The 22,259-nt window shown below is 60.0% G+C and overlaps 1 protein-coding gene across 4 annotated transcripts in view; it reads left to right on the top strand.

Moving 5' to 3' along the window:
* The first annotated feature begins 7,248 nt into the window (after nt 1-7,248).
* PRKCB (protein kinase C beta) overlaps nt 7,249-22,259 on the top strand; it is a 95,024-nt gene continuing 80,013 nt past the window's right edge. For all 4 annotated transcript variants that reach the window (XR_011681865.1, XR_011681864.1, XM_071444789.1 and 1 more), the window contains exons 1-2: nt 7,249-7,595; nt 7,827-7,858. Coding sequence is in view for 2 of the 4 variants with exons in the window: in XM_071444789.1 (XP_071300890.1) it covers nt 7,264-7,595; nt 7,827-7,858 (364 nt within the window). In the remaining 2 variants the exon portion in view is untranslated. The remainder of the gene's footprint in view (nt 7,596-7,826; nt 7,859-22,259) is intronic.

Here is a 22,259-nt window from a genome sequence, read left to right as displayed (position 1 = left end):
CCAGGCAAAGCTTAATGAAGAAATCATTGTTCAGGGATCAGCCCTGCGCCGTTAATGAGCCTCGTTGTTATTTAAATGAGGCTCCTGGAAGGGCTGGGTGAAGAATTCATTATGAGATGAATTTTCTGAGCGGTGTGATGAATGATGGGTATAAAACCAGCCTTCCCTCGGGAGAAGGAAGCTGCAGAGAAATTCAGCTCCTGGGGGAGAGCAGCTGGAGTTTGCCATGGCACAAGCACAATTCCTGCGCAGCCCGGAGGGGGCAGGTGCTGCAGCCCGGCCCGGGGACAGCAGGGGCTGGTGGCTCTGCTCCCCTCCTGCTTCCCCTTGGCTCTGCCTCCGGAGCTGGGCTGTGCCTCTGGGGCTGGGCTGTGCCACCAGGGCTGGGCTGTGCCACCGGAGCTGGGCTGTGCCACCAGGGCTGGGCTGTGCCACCAGGGCTGGGCTGTGCCACCAGAGCTGGGCTGTGCCACCAAGGCTGGGCTGTGCCACCAGGGCTGGGCTGTGCCTCCAGAGCTGGGCTGTGCCACCAGAGCTGGGCTGTGCCACCAGAGCTGGGCTGTGCCACCAGGCTGCTCCCAGCCCTGGCCTTGGGCACTGCCAGGGATCCAGGGGCAGCCCCAGCTGCTCTGGGCACCTGTGCCAGCGCCTCCCCACCCTCCCAGCCAGGAGTTCCTTCCCAATATCCCATCCATCCCTGCCCTCTGGCAGTGGGAGCCATTCCCTGTGCCCCGTCCCTCCATCCCCTGTCCCCTCTGCAGCTCTCCTGGAAGTCCCACAGGATTTCTCTTCATCTTGCACCAGCTCGAGCCCATCACTCTCAGCTCAGTCTTGTTGCTGTTGAGTTTGAGTCTTGCTTTTGAGTCCAGCATAAAAATTTAATGCTGTCCTTGGCTCTCCGTGCTGTTGCCTGGCGGTCCCAAGCCTGAAGCTCCCCTTTTCACCCTGGTGAGAGGTGTGGAGGTGGCAGTGCCACCCCGCCCCTGCCACCACTCTGACCTCACCGTGCACTAACCCAGTGCGAGCACAGAGGGAATCAAAAAGTTGGATCAATAGCAAGGAATAAGGACAACTTCCCGTGGACTTATAGGACATGGAAGCCAATTATCGATCAGATGGTTTGGGAACCAAGCAACAACACCCCAAGGATTTCACCACAAACTTTGCTCAACCAACTGTGCAGGAAGGCGGTTTGATGTGGGCCGTTTCTGGGTACATGAAACAGAATTAATTTGTTCTCCCTGCAAGCCAGCAGCCAGGAATATGAAATATTTAAATAGCCTAAGCATGTTTGGCATGTGCCGAGCCATGAGAGCGCCCGGAGTGCCTGAGCCTGTGGGGCTCTGGGCAGTGCCCCCAGTGCAGAGAGCAGGGGCTGTGCAGGGCTCATGGCTCAGGGCTCAGAGCTCAGAGCTGCTCTGGGCAGTGCCCCCAGTGCAGTGAGCAGGGGCTGTGCAGGGCTCAGAGCTGCTCTGGGCAGTGTCCCCAGGGCAGGGAGCAGGGGCTGTGCAGAGCTCAGAGCAGCTCTGGGCAGTGTCCCCAGGGCAGGGAGCAGGGGCTGTGCAGGGCTCAGGGCTCAGAGCTGCTCTGGGCAGTGTCCCCAGGGCAGGAAGCAGGGGCTGTGCAGCCCCAGACAGGGAACAGCGCCGGCTCCTCATCCCACTGATCCACCTGAGGTGAGGAGGGATGGGGAAATGCCCTGGGCCTGAGGAATGAGGGTGTATTCACACAAAGCCCGGGCAGCAGGACTGCAGCTGTGGGCTGGGAGTGTTTCACTCCTCTGGCACGGCCCTGCTGCCTCTCACAGCCTGGGAACGGCACCCCCAGGCCACCCCTGCACCCTGCGAGTCCCGGGCGAGCTGCGAGCCTGGGGAGGGGCTGGGGGATGCAGGGAGCCCGGTTTAACTCCTCCCTGCAGCCTTGCAGCTGCTCCTGTCCCGTGAGATCAGCGTGTGCCAGTTCCCTGCCAGCTGCTGCATCCCCGTGCCCGGGGCACCCCCAGGGACGGCAGCTCCGTGCTTGCTCCGCCCGGGTTTCCTCCTCTCTGCCCAGCGCACCCGGGCGTCTCTGCCCGCCGTGTTTACCCTGGGCAGAGGTGCTCTGGGGGCACTGCCAGCTGCAGCCCCTGTGTGTCCCCATGGCCCCAGGACAGCCCTGCCCGGCTCCTGCCGTCCCTCCCCTGCCTCCCGGAGCGGGCAGACGCTCCACATCCGCACTGCCGGCGAAGGCGGAGGAGGCGAAGGAAATGATGGATTTTCACATCCAGGACGGGAGCAGGGGCTGTGCCAGCCGGGTGGCGCTGTCCCCGTGTCCCTGCGGCTGTCCCCGTGTCCCTGCGGCTGTCCCCGTGTCCCTGAGGCTGTCCCATGTCCCCGCAGCTGTCCCCATGTCCCCGTGCTGTCCCCGTGTCCCCGCGGCTGTCCCCGTGTCCCTGAGGCTGTCCCCATGTCCCCGCAGCTGTCCCCGTGTCCCCGCGGCTGTCCCCTCGCTCCGGCCACTCCAGAGCTTTCTGTAAGCTCAGGCTCCGAGGTCTGGGCTTTTTCTCGCCCAGCGGCGGCTGTGCAGGATCCCCTGCCGCCGGTGGGTGCGTGGGGAGCCGGGCCTCCCTCACATGAACGCAGCCTCTCTCTCCCCGCTCCATCCTCGCTGCACGGAGGACGTGGAACACGCGAAAGCTGTGAAAGCAGAAAGGGAAAATCCAGAGCAGCTGATGGCAGCGCTGCGGGGGGTGCCCGTCACCCCGCCTGTCCCCAGTGTCCCCGCGGAACCCGGGGCAGGGCCCCCTCCCTCCCCAGCGCTGCCCCCGGGGATGCCCCGGCCTCGGCTCCAGCCTCGGCTCCAGCTGCGGCTCCAGCTGCGGCTCTGCCCCCGGGCCCTTCGTCCCGCGGGGTCTGACCGCGGCTGTGCTGCCCCCAGGGATCCCCAAGAGCCTCTGAGCGAGCGGGGGCTGAGGAGCAGCTGCTGTGAGCAGCGACGAGATCCTGCAGAGTCTGCAGGGAGCAGGAGTTCCTGCCTAAGAAGATCCCTGTCCCTGCCCCAGGATCCCTGCTCCAGGATCCCTGTCCTTGCTCCAGGATCCCTGTCCCTGCCCCAGGATCCCTGTTCTTGCTCCAGGATCCCTGTCCCCTCTCCAGGATCCCTGTCCCTGTTCCAGGATCCCTGTCCCCTCTCCAGGATCCCTGTCCTTGCTCCAGGATCCCTGTCCCCTCTCCAGGATCCCTGTCCCCTCTCCAGGATCCCTCCTGGCCTGCTGGGTGAGGGCAAGAGGACAAACGGATGTGGAGGCTGCCGAGTGCTGCTCAGGCACCTTTATATTTAATTAGAGCCGGACTTTTCCTCCACCTGTTTCCTGCGGCGGATTTGGGTCCCGACGAAAAAAGAGATTAAAAAAAAAGAGAGGAATCTGTTCTCCAGCTTTTTGAACCCTCCAGAGGAGGCCGGTGCGGGCAGCAGGGCAGCAGCATCCCCCCCATCAGCGCGGGCTGGAGGCTGCAGCACCCGCAGGAGGGGACCGGGACTGCGGCTCCCGCACAGCCAGGGGCTCCCTCCTGCACGTGTGCGGCAGAGCTTTCCCAGGAAATGGGGAAATTCCGCTGGGCTTTGGGGTTGTGTCCCTTTGCTGGTCCTTGGGGTTTGTGTCCCTTTGCTGGCCCTTGGGACTGGCTGTGGCTTTGGGGCTGTGTCCCTTTGCTGGCCTTTGGGTTTGTGTCCCTTTGCTGGCCCTTGGGACTGGCTGTGGCTTTGGGATTGTGTCCCTTTGCTGGCCCTTGGGGCTGGCTGTGGCTCTGGGATTGTGTCCCTTTGCTGTCCCTTGGGTTTGTGTCCCTTTGCTGGCCCTTGGGGCTGGCTGTGGCTCTGGGATTGTGTCCCTTTGCTGTCCCTTGGGTTTGTGTCCCTTTGCTGGCCCTTGGGGCTGGCTCTGGTGAGGCCGGGGGCTGGCGCTGTCCAGCACAGCCCATCCCCACCCCTCGCTGTCACCCGAGCCCCCGGGCCCCGTTGTTGGGGCTGCGGGATTTCCTGGCGCGGTTCGAGTCCCGGCCCCTGGCCCGACCCCGCAGCTCACGCCGAGCTCGCCGCTGCCACATTTCCCTGTGGCTGCTCCAGCTGCCCCTTGCCAGGGCAGCTCCTCGGCTGCCTGCGGGGAGGATGAGGAGGGGGAGGATGAGGTCCCTTCCTGAGGATGTGAATCACGCTCCAGGGGAGGCTGCCCTGCTCCCGCTGCCTCCTGTGCCCCGGCTGTGGCAGCTCCATGGCGTGGCAGGCACTGAGACCCACCTAGCTGGGGCTTTGGTGCCTGCTCTGCAGCAGGAGCTGGTGGAGGGGAAAGCAGCATTAGAGCAGAGGCTTTCATGGGAACAGGAGAGAACTGGGCTGGTTTCCCCTCTGCTCCACCACTGTGCTCCCCCGAGAGCGGCCGCTCGGGGTTGTTTGTGAGAGTCCCTCTGCACACCTGGGGACTGCCCTCGCTTTGATAAATAGAACAGCTTCCTCAGAGGAAGGAGCTGCTGGGATGTTCATCCCCACGTCTCACAGTGCTGGGGGGATCTGGGCCCTCAGCTTTTGTGAAAATTAGCATGGCCATGAAGATCCTGCCTTTAACGTGACGTGACTCAGAGCGCACTAAATAATGAAAAAAGTAAAATTAAGTAGAATTACGTAAACTAAGGAAAGAAGAAAGCAATCCCCTGAGAGCAAGAACTGTACCTGGCTTTTGTGCTTTTGTACCGCGGCCCAGCAGTGACAAAAGTTTGAGCATGATTATCATGATTATCAACACTCGTAGGGGGAAATGAAAGCCATATTCTCTGCATTCCACATGCAGCAGTTATGGGGGCTGTCCTTGGGAAATGGGAACATACAGTAAAAAACAACAAGGCAGAAGCAGGCAGAGCCCAGAGTTTACAGTTAAAACGAGCAGAACGCAGCCCGGAGTGGCTCCACGTGCAGCGCAGCAGCGCTGAGGGGAACACCCCTCTCCTCTCAAACAGTGCAGGGGGAAGGAGCCAGACCTCCCTGTAATTATTGCCATTATTGCTGGGTTCCTTCCCGTGCAGGAGGAGCTGTTCCTGCTCCACAGCTCCCTGGGTGCGCCCGCAGCCAGCGGGGCTCTGGGCAGGGGTGCCCTGGCGTGGCCGGCGCTGCTGGGCACACACAGCCCCACGTGTGGCCCCCACACACCCCGGGCACCTTCCCTCAGCCCCTCCCAGCGTGGCACAGCACCAGCAGGGACAGCTGCAATTCATTTCTCCTTCTTAGCAGGAAAATCAGGCGGTGCTGAGAGATGGAACCAGCCTGCTGCTCCTGCGAGGGTGACATCAGCAGGACAGGTCAGCCCCGTTTTATTACTGCAGCGAACCTTTTAAAGCAGCTGCATAATAACAGCCCTGGGCCTATTTCGGGAAAGCCTCCTGGGTGTTTAATTCCATGGAGTGAGTGGGGCTTTCTTCACAGAAAGAGCATGTAGGATGGAGGGCTGGATCACAGCGGAGCAGGGATGGTCCTGGACCTCAAAAGGGGAAGGATCACGTGGATGCAGATCCAGAATTAAATCCCAGAAATGAGAATTTAGAAAGACTTGTTTGTGGAAATATGGTTACGTTTCACTTGGAGTTGTCTCATGTTTTGATTTGAATTCTCATCTCCTCAGCACCCAGAGCAGGACGATGCAGCACCAGGCAGGCCCAGGGAGACCTGGATGTCAGAGGAAGAGGCTGATGGATCTGATTTTCCATGTCTGTGGGTGCTGTCAGGGAGTGAGAGAGATGAATGGTGGATGTGGTTGGAAAACTCCTCTGTGCCAGCCAGCTGAGATGCTTGCAGTGGGTTGGTAAAAGAAGATCATTATTCCAACTGCAAATTCAAATTCAAAACATCATTCCCAGAAGCCCACTGAGCTGGTGGTTTGTGCCCAGTGTCTGTGTGAGCCCTGTGTGTCTGTGTGAGCCCCGTGTCTGTGTGTGAGCCCCGTGTCTGTGTGTGTGATCCCCATGTCAGTGTGATCCCTGTGTCAGTGTGAGCCCAGTGCCCAGCCTGGCTCAGCTGCTGCCTGAGCTCCTGCCTGGATCCCCTCTGGACTTGACTCACGTTCTGCAGAAAAAAACCATTCAACAGTGGGAAGTCTGGGACTCAGGAGGACCCAGCAGTGTCACTGCCAGTCCTGCAGAGGGCATGGGGCAGTGCAGGTGTCCCCATGGCCGGCACGAAGACATCCACATCCACATCTACCTCCCATTGAGTCCTGCTCGTTCCCCACCTGCCGGCTGGGGCAGTGGGACAGGACAATGTCCCTGCCTTGGTGACCCTGCCCAGAGCCTCTCGTGGGCTGATGGCCAGTGTCCATCCCTGCCCGTGCTCCGTGTCCATCCCTGCCCATTCCCAGTGCCCATCCCTGCCCATTCCCAGTGTCCATCCCTGCCCATTCCCAGTGTCCATCCCTGTCTGCTCCCAGTGCCCATCCCTGTCCATTCCTGGTGTCCATCCCTGTCCATGCCCAGTGTCCATCCCTGCCCATTCCCAATGTCCATCCCTGCCCATTCCCAGTGTCCATCCCTGCCCGTGCTCCGTGTCCATCCCTGCCTATTCCCAGTGTCCATCCCTGTCCATTCCCAGTGCCCATCCCTGTCAGTGCCCAGTGCCCATCCCTGCCCATTCCTGGTGTTCATCCCTGTCCATTCCCGGTGTCCATCCCTGCCCATTCCCAGTGTCCATCCCTGTCCATTCCCGCTGTCCATCCCTGCCCATTCCCAGTGTCCATCCCTGTCCATTCCTGGTGTTCATCCCTGCCCATTCCCGGTGTCCATCCCTGCCTATTCCCAGTGTCCATCCTTGTCCATTCCTGGTGTTCATCCCTGCCCATTCCCGGTGTCCATCCCTGCCCATTCCCAGTGTCCACCCCTGTCCATTCCCAGTGTCCATCCCTGCCCATTCCCAGTGTCCATCCTTGTCCATTCCCAGTGTCCATCCCTGCCCATTCCCAGTGTCCACCCCTGTCCATTCCCAGTGTCCATCCCTGCCCATTCCCGCTGTCCATCCCTGCCTATTCCCGCTGTCCATCCCTGTCAGTGCCCGGTTCTCCCCACGCATCCCCGCGGGATGCAGGCGCTCTATGCAAATGAAGGGCGGGCCCGGGCCCCATGCAAACCAACATGCAAATCGAGAGGGGCGTGGCCGTGCGAGCCGCTCGGCGGGCGGGGCTTGCGGTGCCGCGAGGTGCCGGGGGCGGGGCCGGCGATGCAGATGAGGGCGGGGCCGTGCCGTATGTAAATGAGGGGGCGTGGCGCGGCGGGCGGTGTCGGAGCCTCCCGCCAGCTGCGGGCAGCGGCCCCGAGCGCGGCCCCGGCAGCGCCGGCGGAGCAGCGGCAGCGGCGGCGGAGCAGCGGCAGCGGAGCGGGCCGGGCCGGGCCGGGCCCGCAGCCCCCGCGCAGCATGGCCGAGCCGCCCGCGGCAGCGCCGGGCCCCGAGGGCGAGGGCCCGGTGCGCTTCGCCCGCAAGGGCGCCCTGCGGCAGAAGAACGTGCACGAGGTGAAGAACCACAAGTTCACGGCGCGCTTCTTCAAGCAGCCCACCTTCTGCAGCCACTGCACCGACTTCATCTGGTGAGCCTTGCCCGCACCGCCGCGGCCGCGCCGGGACACCGGCTCGGCGGGACGCCCCTCCTCGGGCTCACCCTCGCCATCCTCCGGGCCCCCTCCGCTCCCGTCCCCGCTCCCCTCATCCCCCCCATCCCATCCCATCCCGGTGCCCGTTCCCCTCCGGCCGGCGTCTCCGGCAGGGTCGCTGCGCCGCGGGGCCGGGGCCGGTGTCTCACTCCGCCTCTCTCTCCGCAGGGGCTTCGGCAAGCAGGGCTTCCAGTGTCAAGGTGAGTGTGGCGCTGCCGGGGGGCTGAGGGGGCCCGTGCTCCGCGTCCGTCCCCCGGCACCGGCCCCGCGTCCCCTGCGGGCTCCGTCCCCGCGGCACCGGCCCGAGCATCCCCGCGTCCCTGCGGGCTCCATCCCCGCGGCCCCGCGAAGCAGCTTAGTCATTTTTTAATCAACCCAGCAACTAGTCGGTGCCTTTAAGCCGGTCGGGTCTCGTTAGCAGAGATAAGCTCCCGGGACTGGAGCTAAATCCCCCGAAAAAGGCCGAGGGGAGTTTGTTTTTAACGTACTTAACACCAAAACATGTGCTGGGTGGCGAACGGGCTGGGCGAGGGCTGCTCCGGCTGGAACTGCGCAGCCGGCGAGGGCTTGAATGGCTTGGTTGTGTTGCTGGGGAAAAAAAATGAGGCTTTATAACCAAATATGTTGCAGTAGCCGGGTTACTATGACCGTAATTCTTTGTTCTGATGATGCTGGGGTTCTGGAGAGGCTCTTCAGGGAAATTCGGGATGTCCCCCCGGGAAATTCGGCTGAATTACCCAGGCGTTCTCAGGTTGCTGCTGTAGCCAGCCCAGCTGGGGGCTGCTCCTGCTCGGGCTCCCCTGGCCCTTGGTCCTACCTGCCTGGGGTTCAATCGGGGCTGCTCTCACAGCTGCTGGCAGCGAAATTTTGCTTTTGTGAATATTTGGGACAGAGTTTTATTTTGGCGGGTGGCTGATTCCCAAGTTGAGGTATTTGGCATGAAAACGAACATGCTGTAGAGCTCTGAAAGGCTCCTCTTCACAGCTGTCCTTGGGGTTTTGGAGTGGCACACGGTGTGAGGAGCTGGGCTGGGTCTGAAGCATCCCTGCAGCTGCCTGCACGAGCAGTGTGAGGCTAATCCAATTTAAATGATGCTGCTCCTCATCCGTAACACTTGCCACACGCATATAACCTTAAAATACCAAAGCCATCCCCCTGCCACCTCCCAAAGCCCAGCCTGAAGGCCTGGGCAGGTGTTGGCAGGCAGAGGAGAGTGGATATGGAGACTAAAATGTATCCTAGGGCTGCTTCTCAAGGTCACAGCTTCCCCTGGCACCTGAGGTTTCACACATGGGCAGCTCAGTCACGTTACTGAGAGGAATTCTGTGCACCTCAGATCTCGTTTGGTGTTCCCAGGCTTTCCTGGCTGTGAATGAATTCCCTGACTTCCCTTCCAGCGAGGTGTATTTGTGCAAACACCATGTCTGTGAAATGCAGAGCGTGTTGTGGAGAGGTGGGGACCACCCCAGCCCGGCAGGGTTTGCCTGCATTATTTCCAGAGCCTGCTCAGTTCTACCTGAGCATCCAGGGTCGGGTACCTGGCGCCTTTCCAAGCCTCCTGCAGCTGTCAGGAGCTGTTATCCAGACCTGTAACGGTGCTCTTGCTCCAAGGTTTGCCCTCAGATGCTTTTGGGCAGTGTTGAAGCCGCCCTGGCCGTGAGGGCAGCAGGTGGAGCTGGGCTGGGGGTGGCCGAGCAGCGCAGCCCCGGCTCGGGGGCCAGGAGCCCTCATGAGCTGCAGTGGCAGCAGCAGCACTGCCAGGGGGTCAGTGCCAGCCCCAGGGCTGTGGGACAGGTCTGTGACATCCCCCTCTGCCTTGAGACCCCCCTTGGCAGGTGACTCTGGCCTTACAGACGTGTGTGTGTCACAGGGAATCCTGCAGCTCCAGCTCTGCACACCCGCCCAGTCTCTGCTCTCCTGAAATCACCGACCTGGGGCCTTCCCCAGAGCCCAGCTGGGCCGTGCTGGGGTGCCCAGGGGAAGGTGCTCCCGTGGGGGAGGCAGCTGTGGGGTGATGCCCATCACGGTGAGGGCACCCCAGCTGTGCCCCAGGGTGCAGGACATGGTGTGTGTCTGTCTGCAGAGCACAGTGAGGGTGCAGGACACGCTGTGTGTCTGTCTGTAGAGCACAGTGAGGGTGCAGGACACGCTGTGTGTCTGTCTGTAGAGCACGGTAAGGGTACCCCAGCAGTGCCCTGGGGTGCAGGACACGCTGTGTGTCTGTCTGTAGAGCACAGTGAGGGTGCAGGACACGCTGTGTGTCTGTCTGCAGAGCACAGTGAGGGTGCAGGACACGCTGTGTGTCTGTCTGTAGAGCACAGTGAGGGTGCAGGACACGCTGTTTGTCTGTCTGCAGAGCACAGTGAGGGTGCAGGACACGCTGTTTGTCTGTCTGCAGGGCACAGTGAGGGTGCAGGACACGCTGTGTGTCTGTCTGCAGAGCACAGTGAGGGTACCTCAGCAGTGCCCTGGGGTACAGGACACGCTGTGTGTCTGTCTGTAGAGCACGGTAAGGGTACCCCAGCAGTGCCCCGGGGTGCAGGACACTGCTCTGTCTCCCTGCAGGGCACTCCCAGCTGGGGTGAGGACACCCCGTGTCTCCCTGCAGGGCATTTCCAGCTCGGGAACTCAACCCAGAGGTCTCTGCCCTGCTCACGGCTGCCCCGGGGCTTGTCCTGCTGGGAGGCAGAACTGGAGGTGCCAGGGCTGGCACTGCCCTGTCCAGCCGTGCCAGAGGAGCTGTGCCCATGCTGGACTGTGCAGGGACCACCAGCTCTGGGTCTGTGCCCCACAGGCTGTGCCACAGCTGCTGTTGAGCTTGGCAAATATTGACACGGAGGCAGAAAATGCCAGGGCTGGCTCGTGTGTAGGGGTTCCTCAGCCCCACAGGGCTCTGGGGTGAGGGCCTGCTCTCCCTTTGCTGAGCACAGCTTTAATTTAACTTTAACAACTTCCCCGAGTGTCTGATCCCGTTGTGCTGCGGGATGGCTGGGATGCAGCTGGGCACACGCCTGTCTGCTCTCAGCTCTTCCCTCTGCTGTGCCCGCTTTAAGTAGGTTTTCACCTGCGCCCTGATTTCTTTCTAGGGCATTTGCAATAATTAGATTGTTAATTAGCTCATTACTTGTGACTTTTGGCAGGAAGTTAGCAGAAACTGACTCTTTGTAGCTTGAAATACTAATGGGTACCACAAAATGCCACTTAATAGCCTGCTAATCTGCTGCTTATCCTCGCACACCATCTCCTCCTTATCCTTGTGCTCATCTGAACACTTCCTGGGCCAACGTCTCTCTGGTGAGCCAGAAAGTGTCTGGGTGTGGGCAGGGGAGGCTGAGCACAGCCCTCCAGGAGCAGGGCTGCTCCTGGCGGCTGAACAAGAAGAAATCAATACCCTGTGGGTGTTGGAGGCTGAGGGATGCGCCTGGAGCTGCCAGGAAGATGCGAACTCCTCCCGAGGGAGGCTCGCTGCCCCCTGGCTGCCTCTCAGCCCGCGGTACAGAGGGGTTCTCCCCTCTGGGAGGTGCAGAAACTTGTCAGGAATAGAGAAAAGAAGAGTGTGTGCGTTCTGCCCTTCCCCGGCTGGGGTCCACCCGGGCAGTGCCAGCACCAAGGGTGCTTTGGGAGGGAGCAGCCCCTGGTGTCTGCAGCCTGGGGAAGCCAAGCCTTGGCTCTCCTCAAGTGCTGTAGGATGCTAAAGCAAAGGGAACTGCTCTGAAAGCTTCTGGGAGTGGAGTTCTGCTCTCCTGCTGGGGATGTGCTGCTCTGGGAGCTGGCAGCCTTCTCCTTCCTCCCTGCTGGTGTTTCCCCCGCCTTGGCACCCTCGGGGCTGTTTCTCCTGCAGTCCAGGCAGCTCCTGCCCCTGTGGGGTCAGGGAGGGCATCCTGTGAGGGGCACGTGTGCCCTGGAGCTGGGTTTGCTCAGCCTGCAGTCGCTGTGGCTGGGCAGAGGTGAGGAGCAGGGGAACATGATTCACACTTGGGAGCAAAAAATAACCTGCATCTGTCGCTGCTTTCGTGTGTACCATGTAGAGAAGCTCTTGGAAAGGAGAATCTTGATTCTTCCTGAAGAGAAAGGGGGGAGAAAAAAGCATCATTTGGTAATGTGCGCTTGGATGTCATGCAGTAACTTTTCTTGGGAGAATGTTTACTTCTTGTCCCTGCTTGTGACTCAGTAAGCAAAGACACTCTTCAGATTAGATCTCCTTCCAAGGCTTGCACCACACAGGATTCCTTGCTGCAGGTTTGCCTCTCCCCGTCCTCCAAGGCCAGCGCTCCCGTTCTGTTTTGTGTTTCCACGAGTCAACATCTGAGAGCAGCTGGGAAATGTCACCCCGGCCTCCCCTCTCAAGCAAGCATTTCTCTCTTGCTCAGAGCCCTCTCGAGGCTCCCTTCCTCCCCCCAGAAGGAAGTGAAACCCATCACACTTTGCTCTCCCCTGCAGCCGCTCTGCGGGCTGCCTGCCGGCTCCCATTGCCTGCGCTGAACAAGTCAGAAACAAAAGCAAAACAAACCCCAATCATCCCGAGTCGCCTCAAACCCAGTAATTTCGTGTCAACATATTATGCACACTGGAGAAATGTTAGTGTTCAAATAGACTAATTAAAAATGTTACTGCAATTACTTTTTTGCAACACAAACGATGCTAATTATATAATGCTGCAGAAATTGGAAACGTGATTTCGGAGGGGTTTCGGTGCGGTGGCGACGCAGCTCTGGGTGCTGGAACTGTGTCTGTCCCTAGGCCGGCAGGGTGTGTGTCCCCAGGCCAGGGGGGTGTGTGTCTGTCCCCAGAGTGGTCCCAGCCAACAGTGTGTCTGTCCCCAGTGTGTCCCCAGCCAGCAGCGTGTGTGTCCCCAGGCCAGAGGGGTGTCTGTCCCCAGGCTGGCAGGGTGTCTGTCCCCAGGCCAGGGGGGTGTGTGTGTCCCTAGGCTGGCAGGGTGTGTGTCTGTCCCCAGTGTGTCCCCAGGCCAGCAGGGTGTGTGTCTGTCCCCAGTGTGTCCCCAGGCTGGCAGGGTGTCTGTCCCCAGCCAGGGGGGTGTCTGTCCCCAGGCTGGCAGGGTGTGTGTCTGTCCCCAGTGTGTCCCCAGCCAGCAGCGTGTGTGTCCCCACAGGGGCTGGGGCAGCAGGGCAGCGCTGCAGAGCAGGGACAGCAGAAAAGGGAAGTGGGGCTGGCCCCGCTGGCTGCACGGATGGGCTGTGGTGCTGCACAGCCCGGTGCACACAGAGCTGACAGAGATGGGAGCCTGTGTCCCCAGCAGGGTCCCTGGAGCTGAGGCCACACACCTGGGCTGGCAGGGAGCTCTTTTGTCGGGGGCTGGTTTGGGGTGGGTTTTGGGGCTGTGGGGCAGGGACAGCTCTGTCCCTCTGCTGTCCTGTGCAGCACACAGGGGCTCGCCCATCTCTCTCTCTCTCACAGTGGAAGTGGTTTCTCCTTCCCTCCCCCCGCAGCTGCAGGGTGGGTTTTTCTTTCTTATCTCTGGAGATAGCTGGCATCCTAAAGCCATCTCGGGCCGGCTGATGAGGGGCCTGGCTCCCTGCTGGGGTATCCATTGCTGGCTGGTGCCAGCCCCAGGATGCTGCCTGTGGGCTCTGGAGCTGGGCACTGGGGGGCCTGGCAGGAGGGTGTGCAGCACCCTGTGCCTGTTGGCTCTGGCACCGCTGCAGAGCTTGAACCACCCCGGTCCCGAGCCTCTGCCTTGATTATTCCCCAGCCATTGAGACTTCCTGGGGAATTCAATGCCTGGGCTGTCTCTAAGGAGACTCCTCAGCAAACAGTGCTGGCATTTCTGCACGCCTGCTCGCTCACACTCGTGTGATCCTGCAGATTCCTGCAGCCCTGGCAGGTGTGTGGGGCATCCTTCCCTGGCAGCGAGCTGGGGGTGGGCACCCACTGCCTGAGCTGTGAAACAGAGCAAGACCTTGAGGGTTTGGTGTCTGCTGAGGAGCAGAGGAGGGGCTGAACCTGCTCTCAGCACTTGCTGTGGATCCTGTTATCTGCTGGGCTCTCTGCAGGAGCTGCAGGCAGGGCACTTGTGCAAGCCCTTGCTGTGGGCTGCTGCCCTTCCTCCTTCCAGCCAGCACAGCTCCTCCTCCTCCTGCTCCTGCAGCTCCCCAGGCAAAGACCCGAGAACACCAGAGAGGCTCCTCAGTGGCCCTTTGGGTCTGCTGGCAGGATCCCAGTGCCTGGGGAATGGAATTAACTCGGGGCTGTGCCTGTGATCAGCCAGGGCAGCAGTGCCTGAATCACCCGGGCACAGGCTGTGCTCAGAAGGGCCAGGTGGAGGTGCTTTCCCCCGAGCTGCAGCTGTGTGCTCACAGAGGGGGTGTCTGCAGTGCTGCCTGGCGTGGGATGGTGCCCAGGGGAAGAGTCTGGGGGCTTTTCCTGCAGCAGCCCAGCTGTGGGAGCATTGGCTGCACAGGGACACAGCTGGCAGGCCCCACCCTGGGCTGGTGGCCTCCGTGTGCCTGCGCTGCAGCTCAGCCCCAGGGGCAGCACAGAGTGTGCTGGTGGGGTGAATGCCAGCACTGAGGCTCTGTGAGTCACTGCTCTGCCAGCCCATCCACCAGAGCCACTCAGCATGGGTGAGTAAGGAGCAGCCCCAGGTGCTGGGCAGCGTGTTCCTGAGCTCTTGGAGGGTGCAGGTTGTCAAAAAGGAGCTCTTTGGAAAAGGCAGCAGCACAAATCCAGGGGTCCTGGTGTGGGGGTCCTGCCTGCAGGCCTGGGTTGGCAGCCCCGTGCTCTGTGTGCTGCCCCACAGCCCTGGGTGAGGGAGGGGACACCGGGCACAGGGAGCTCCAGAGCCCCTCCAGCCCTGCCAGGTGCTGCTGCAGGAAATGAAGCCTGGCCAAGGCCTTGTCCATTCCCTGGAGTGCCTCAGTCCTGTACTCTGGGGTTTAGCAGAACCCACAGGCGCTGGGCCCCTTGGATGGGACCCTGCAGGGGCTCCCTGGGTGACACAGTGCCCTCACCCCTGCTACCTGAACAGAGATCTGGGGCTCAGCGTGGCAGAGACCAGGGCTGTCCCTTGGGTTTGCCTTTCCTCAGGGAAAGGGCAGCTCTGAGCCCCTCCATCCCTCCATCCACCCACCCAGCACTGGTCTGGGCTGCTGCTGGTGGCCTCTGTGCCATGGCCAGGAGTCCCTGGAGGCAGAAAGGTGCTGTGAACACCAGAGATGGGAAATGACACAGAAACGGCCTCGGTTTTGCCCCGATAGAGGAAGGTGCAAATCTCTCTGGGGCTCTTCAGCCCCAGCAGAGGTCAGGGGTGTCGGGGGCTGCTGCCCAGCAGGGAGGGACAGCCTGGCCCTGTCCTGCAGGCCCCTGCACCAGGCACTCAGCGTTTCCACAAGAGCCGCAGAGGGCACGGGGGAGACAGGAAGAAAGCTCTGGTGGTGGTTGGTGGCAGCTGAATTCTGTGTTAAGCAGAAGCAATTCCCAGAAGTGGCAGTGCTGGCTGTAGCTGTTCCTGGGAAGGGAAGGCACAGCTCCAAACCACAGAGCCCTGCAGGGACAGGCTCTGGGGTCTCTGTGCTCCCTCCTCTGCCCCATCCCATTGAGGGCTGTGGCAAGGAAGTTGCCCTGGCTGTGGGCAGGGGCTGCAGGGCCAGAGCTGTGTGCTGGGAGCTGCTTCTCTCAGAGGTGTCTCCCCTTTGGACAGGGTGGCCAAGCTGGGCTGGCCCAGCCGAGGGGATGGCTCTGGCCAAAGGGCTGCTCCTGTGTGCAGGTGGTTTGTGTGGCTTTGCTGTGCTCCCCTGGGCCCTAGGGATTGAGGGATTGACCCATCCTGGTTTGGACTGGCCTCTGTAGGAGAAATGAAACCAATGGCAATGTTGTGCTGTGAGAAGCACCTGAGCTCTGTCACTCAGAACCTGCCAGCAGCACTGGCTTCCCCCTGCTGAGGATGACTCCTGCTCATGGTGGGAGCTGGCTGAGCCCTCCCAGGGCCCCTCTGGAGCCCTGGCCGTGGTTCCTGACAGCTGAGGCTGCTCCCTGTGACGGGCAGTGCCTTTCATGAGAGGCGACAGCTCTGCTCCTGCAGCATCGTGGGGCAGATGGGGCCCTGCTCTGCTCTGCTGCTCCTCCCTGGCACCTGCTGGGCCCTGCTGGCCCCTGGCCATGCCCTGGCCATGCCCTGCCCCATCCTGCCCCTGCAGCCACGTGTCCCACACGGGGACAGGGCTCTGGGTCACCTCTGCCATCCAGGCTGTCCCTCCTGTGCCCCTGCTCAAGCTCTTTGCTTTTCAGGGGTTTTGGGCTGACTCCCTCTGCTGTTTATCCCCTTCTGCTCTTCCCATCGTGTGCAAAAACAAAATAAATCCCAGTGCAGCCTGGTAGTGGGATCAGTGAGTGTTTGGGGTGGGTAACCTCGTGTGGCCCTTGTCTGAGAGCTGAATTCCCGTGGCCCAGAGCAGGAGCCTCCCTGCCCCAGCTGATGGGCACTGACTGTGAGTGCTTAGTGCTTGTGAGCTACATCTTGTCAATTTAAATAATTTGCTTCCATATTTGGTCTTGCTTTTGTGCCAGATTTATACATCTTGTTTAAATCTGACAAGCAGGATATACTTGCTGCTAATCCGAGCTGGACAAGGCAGTGCCTGCCAAAAAATCCAATATTAATAAGCTCCAGTACATGGAAGTTACTGGATTTGCAAACTTGAGGCTTGTTATGGCACAGCTCCCTGAAAACTGGCGTTTTTGCATCTACTTAAATCTGGGTTTTTCCAAGGAGCCAGTCTGTGAGCTTCCCTCTTTGGGTGGGAAGCTCAGTCTTTGGAACAAGGGAAGCTTTCCAGCTCTAAGCAGGAGATGAGTTGTGTATTTTTGGGGTGTGGTTGGGAAAATGGGGGATAGCTGCTGTCTGTGCAGGGGTGTCTGCAGCAGGAGCTGTGAGCTGGGGCTCTGCCTGTGCTGCCACTCAGGGCTTGTGCTTGGGTGTTGTAAGACACACCCCGAAACATTCGGGGTTTAATATTTAATACTTGGGGACCTGGGGCTGCTGGAGCCAGCCCAGAGGAATCCAGAGCTGCTCCAGGGCTGGAGCCAGGCTGGCAGAGCTGGGGGTGCTCACCTGGAGAGGAGAAGGATCCAGGGAGAGCTCAGAGCCCCTGCCAGGGCCTGAAGGGGCTCCAGGAGAGCTGCAGAGGGACTGGGGCCAAGGATGGAGGGACAGGACCCAGGGAATGGCTCCCAGTGCCAGAGGGCAGGGATGGATGGGATATTGGGAATTAGGAATTGTTCCCTGGCAGGGTGGGCAGGCCCTGGCACAGGTGCCCAGAGCAGCTGGGGCTGCCCCTGCATCCCTGGCAGTGCCCAAGGCCAGGCTGAACAGGGCTGCAGCAGCCTGGGACAGTGGGAGGTGTCCCTGCCATGGCAGGGGTGGAACAAGATGAGCCTTAAGGTCCCTTCCAACCCAAACCATTCCAGGGTTCTCTGATTCTATGTTTAAAATCTCCAGTCTCTTGTGGTTCTGCTCTCGTCTTCCTACATTTGATATTTAGTCAGCAGCAGGGAAGCTAAAAAAGATTCAGATGTCTAAATCCCAGCCTTCAGCTGTTCTTCCTCTTCCTCGTGCTGTGCTGCCAGCGTGCTCCAGCTGATCCTGCTGGTGGATTCCTCCCTGTCTTTTGTTGCCACGTGAAAGGATGCAACAGGAATAGCTTCACCTTTGGGGGGAGCGGTTAAATACCTTTATTCTGCTGGTCTGCACGGAGAGCACAAGCTCATTGAATAGCTGACACTCGGAGCACATGAACAAATGCATTTTCATGATTTCCAATTATAGCAGAAGAATGAGAGAGTGAGGTGGTGAAGAGGAGTGAAAGTCGTCCTGGCTCCCCTGAAGGCTTCCTGCAGCCGCGGTGACATCGCGATGAAGTCAGGATTGTTTTATAATATCATGAGGAGCCGGAGTGAGGGGGAAGTGGCCCATGAATTTCATTTGCATCACTGAGTGGATTAGCTCCTGACGCAGTGCAAAGTCATTATTTACTGTGGCTCCGGCTCCGGAGCCCTCCCAGCGCAGCGGCGCTGCTGGGGAGAGGCGCATCCAGAGGGGGAGCAGCTCCCGAGGGGAGCAGCCCTGGCTGCAGGGACGGGGATGGAGCTGGGAGGGGACGGGGATGGAGCCTGTGCCACAGGGATGGAGCTGGGAGGGGACGGGGATGGAGCCTGTGCCATGGGGATGATGGAGCCTGGGAGGGGATGGGGATGATGGAACCTGGCAGGAGACAGGGATGATGGAGCCTGGCAGGGCACAGGGGATGATGGAGCCTGGCAGGGCACAGGGGATGATGGAGCCTGTGCCATGGGGATGATGATGGAGCCTGGCAGGGCTCTGGGGGCTGTGCCTGAGGACCAGGCTTTGGTTCTGCCCTTCCCTGGCATTCACTGCACTTCAGTGCTGAACTTGAGCTTGGCTTAGAGAAATCCCTGGCCGTGCTCCAGACCTGGCCTTAACTGAGAGTGGCCAAGAGGGGGAGGCTGCCTAAGGGACAGAAGTGGTGCCTGGGGCAGATGCACTGTCCCTGTCATGCAGGAGCCGTGCCAGGCTGTGCTGTGCCATGCCAGCCCGTGCCAGGCCGTGCTGTGCCATGCCGTGCTGTGCCAGGCTGTGCCAGGCTGGCAGGGACAGCTCTGGAGCCCCTCTGTTATCACTCAGGATAAGTCACTGCCCCCAGGAGATTTCTGCACAGCTGGAAATAATCCCCCAAGTGATTATTTATAATTTCCATGCCCCAGCACCGTTTTTGCTGCAGAGGTGCCTTTGCTGGCACTGATGATGGAGATGGGCTCTGCCCCAGGTTTGTATGGGCTCCTTGGGCAAGCAGCCCTGGTGGGAGAGGGATCAACAGCTCCATGTTCTCTTGGTTTCTGGAGAGCTGGATGGAATAATTTGCTTTTTGGGGGTCTGATCGGAGCCAAGTGCCCTTCCATGCAGCGCCTGTAATTGCCAGGGAGGATGGCAGAGCTGCCAAGAGGGCCATCCCTGTGTGCAAGGGCCACAAAGGCTGAGCAGGACCTGGGTGTGCCCCTCCTGCCCAGCCTGTCAGGGCAGATTTCTGCCCCAGGAATGGCTCTAAAACTGGACTAATTCACCGCTGTGTGATCGTGTGTCCAAGGACCATCTCCAACAGCTCAGTCCATTCATTTCCAAATCCGTCTTGCTCGCCTGTATGGATGCAGAGGAGCCTCAGGGCCTTGTCCAGAGGAGGGCTGTGGGGTGGCACCGGGGTAGCTCTGAGCCATCCCTGTGAGCAGCAGCAGGAGAGGAGCAGGACCAGCCCTGGTGCCCCTGCCTTGGCAGCAGGGCACGGCCACAGGGACACAAGGGCACGGCTGCCGAGCCGGTGTCTCCCAGGGCTCCTGAGGTGGGACCAGTCTCACTGACTGGGTCATTTAGAGACTGAGTCTGGGCTTTTGGCAGGAGGAAAGGCTTTAATTAGCTGCTGCTCAGTGGGGCTGCTATTAGATCTTCAGAGCAAGATGCTGCCGGACTGGAAAAAATGCAGCAATAGCTCATTTGCTCAGGAAGCCATGATGGTGATTTGCATTTCGGTCGGGTGCTGAACCCTCGTAGAGAATTCTTCTAAAATAACTTCAAACTGCAGCCCAGACTCCTTCCCCCTCTGCAACTGGGTGGATGTTGTTCCCAAGCAGCTGGGGTGTGAATTCCTTTGTTTGCAGCGCTCAGCTCTGCGGGCAGGGAGGCAGGGCTGGGCTGTGGACATGTCCTGTCAGCAAATGCTGCATGACAAATGGCTTTTGTCTCTCCACCTTGGAGCAGAATCCAATTCTACCTTATTATGTACCTAAAAGGGATTTTCTGCTCTGCCAGCAGCCCCTCTGCTGACCTGAATACCCAGGAGATGTGTAGCAGGGGAGGAAGCTTTGCAGTGCATCTCCTGAGCCTCAGCTCTGCTGCTGCTGGAGCACAAGGTGCTTTGAGATGTGTTCTCAACACTTTGAAATGTGCTTTGGACATTTTTTTTTTGTTTCTCCTGTGTTGTCGGCTTGCTCAAGTGCAAAATGAGAGCAAACCCCACAACCTGGGGCTGGCTCCTGCTCCGGGCTCCGTCTCAGAGCTGCCCTGAGTGTCCCAGGCTGGGTGTTGGGGCTGCTGGCTCTGTCACTAGGGTCTGTGTTGGCCATGTCCCAGTGCTGGGCCATGGCAGGGCTGTCCTGGGCCCTGCCTGGCTCCTGCTCCTCGTGGTGGGAGCGTTGCTGTGCCCTCACCTTTGGTCTGATGGGAATGTGGCTGTGCCCTCACCTTTAGTTTGATGGGAATGTGGCTGTGCCCTCACCTTTAGTTTGATGGGAATGTGGCTGTGCCCTCACCTTTGGTTTGCTGGGAATGTGGCTGTGCCCTCACCTTTGGTTCAATGGGAATGTGGCTGTGCCCTCACCTTTAGTTTGATGGGAATGTGGCTGTGCCCTCACCTTTGGTTTGCTGGGAATGTGGCTGTGCCCTCACCTTTGGTTCAATGGGAATGTGGCTGTGCCCTCACCTTTGGTTTGAGGGGAATGTGGCTGTTCCTCTCCCAGCTGTCCTGGCCTCTGTGCCAGCCTTTGGAAGGTGCAGGCCCTCTGCTGTCACCTGGCTGCAGTTTTCCCAGCAGGTTACAAGGAAAGAGCTTGGTTTGTCTTTGAGGTCATTTTAGCCATTTCCCCAGGGTGGTGTGGGTGACATAACACAGCACATCCTGCCCTGGGGACAGGCCCTGCAGAGCAGGAAGGGTCCCTGCAGCCCGTGCTGCCTGCTGGGGTGGGGACAGGAGCCACAGCAGCAGATCCAGCGGTCCCTGCTGCTGGGGAGTTCCCTCCAAAACCACCTCCCCTCTTCTGGGCTCTGTACATTTGGAATAAACTTAATTCCTCTGCTGTTACTATTACCTGAGTCCGAGAGGATGGAAATAAATGCCTGTTGGGAAGGGCAGGCTGACTCACTTTCTCGTTCTCCTGTAAATTTCCATTTAAGTTTTAGTTTAAGCTCAGGTATGAGGGGAGTGAAAGCCGGTAATTTGTGACAAAAACTTCTATTTTAACTCGCAGTAGAAGAACTCCCTTTTTAATTGCAGAAATTATAAGGCTGGATTGCTGGGAGGGAATGCTGGCTGCAGTGGGTGCCTGCTGGCTGCTCTGGGGGCCTCACCCCACGTCTCCCTGTGGCTGCATCCCCACCAGGGCAGGGGGAGGCTCCCCTGGCCCACGCTCGGGTTTGCTCTCCCTTTCCTGATGGGGCTTGCTGGGGTTGGAGCAGCACCATTGTGGGATGGGCCTCAGTGCAGCCAACCCTCCCTCCAGCCAGGAATCTGTGGCTTCACGGTGCCCCCCATCATCTGTGGCTTCACGGTGCCCCCCATCATCGGTGGCTTCACGGTGTCCCCCATCATCGGTGGCTTCACGGTGTCCCCTTCACCTGTGGCTTCACGGTGTCCCCATCACCTGTGGCTTCATGGTGTCCCCATCACCTGTGGCTTCACGGTGTCCCCCATCATCCGTGGCTTCATGGTGTCCCCATCACCTGTGGCTTCACGGTGTCCCCCATCATCCGTGGCTTCATGGTGTCCCCCATCATCCGTGGCTTCACGGTGTCCCCATCACCTGTGGCTTCACGGTGTCCCCCATCACCTGTGGCTTCACGGTGTCCCCTTCATCTGTGGCTTCATGGTGTCCCCATCCCCTGTCCCACCCCAGGCTGGGCTTTGCAGCCTTCTCCACTCTCCACACAGAACCAACTCCCTATTTTGGTCCCCTTGCCCTTGGCTGGACCTCTTCCTGCTCTCTGGGGTTTGGGGGCAGCAAACCCTTCCTGCTGTGGGTGGAGGGGCTGCCCTGCACGCCCCAGGCCAGGGGCCCCTTCCTTGCTCTGGGCCTGCTCACTTATCTCACTCCTGGATGGGGTGCCTCGGGCTCTGCAGCCACTTCTTCCCTTATCACTCCTGCCTGGCTGGAAATTCACTTCCACTGTGTCAGAGCGAAACAAGGAAACTTCTTTAAAAAGCAAGAGGAAAGTCATGTGAGGGAGCAGTGTTGTGTCAGCACTCACAGAGGGTTCAGAATAACGTGGCCCATCTGCTGCCTGCCGAAAGGGGAAGCAAAGGGCTCCCAGCCAGGGCTGGGGCAGCCAGGGCAGCTCTGTGGGACCAGCTCTGGGACCTCAGAGCCCACCCAGAGCCACCCCTGCCATGGCAGGGACACCTCCCACTGCCCCAGGTGCTCCAAGCCTTGTCCAGCCTGGCCTGGGATGCCCCTGGGATCCTCCCCTCTTGGGATCCTCCCCTCTTGGAACCCCTTTAGGGACGGGAAGGTGCTCCCAGTCCAACACCCCCGGGGGTGGAAGCAGCATCCCCTCCCTGGCAGCCTGTGCCCTAAATTAGAGCAGCAAGATGCTGCAATGGGTCCATATGGAGACTCCTAAAATAATAGCTGCCAGCTCCCTGCTGACTTGCACGGGGTGCTAAAGCTTTTGGCTTTGGGAATGGGGATTTGGGGAACAGAAATGTGGGTGGGCTGGAGCCAGACCGGAGGTGCTGCTGGCCTGGCCCCACCTGGGGTGGGATGGGCACGCTCAGGAGCATCATCTGCTGCTGATGGAGCACCCCA

The sequence above is a fragment of the Agelaius tricolor genome, unplaced genomic scaffold (genome assembly GCF_023055355.1).
Source record: "Agelaius tricolor isolate 1412-34295 unplaced genomic scaffold, bAgeTri1.0.p SCAF_19, whole genome shotgun sequence".
Classification (NCBI taxonomy): Eukaryota; Metazoa; Chordata; class Aves; order Passeriformes; family Icteridae; genus Agelaius; species Agelaius tricolor.
The sequence above is the reverse complement of the archived record's forward strand: the minus strand, read 5'-3'. Positions and strand labels throughout refer to the sequence as shown.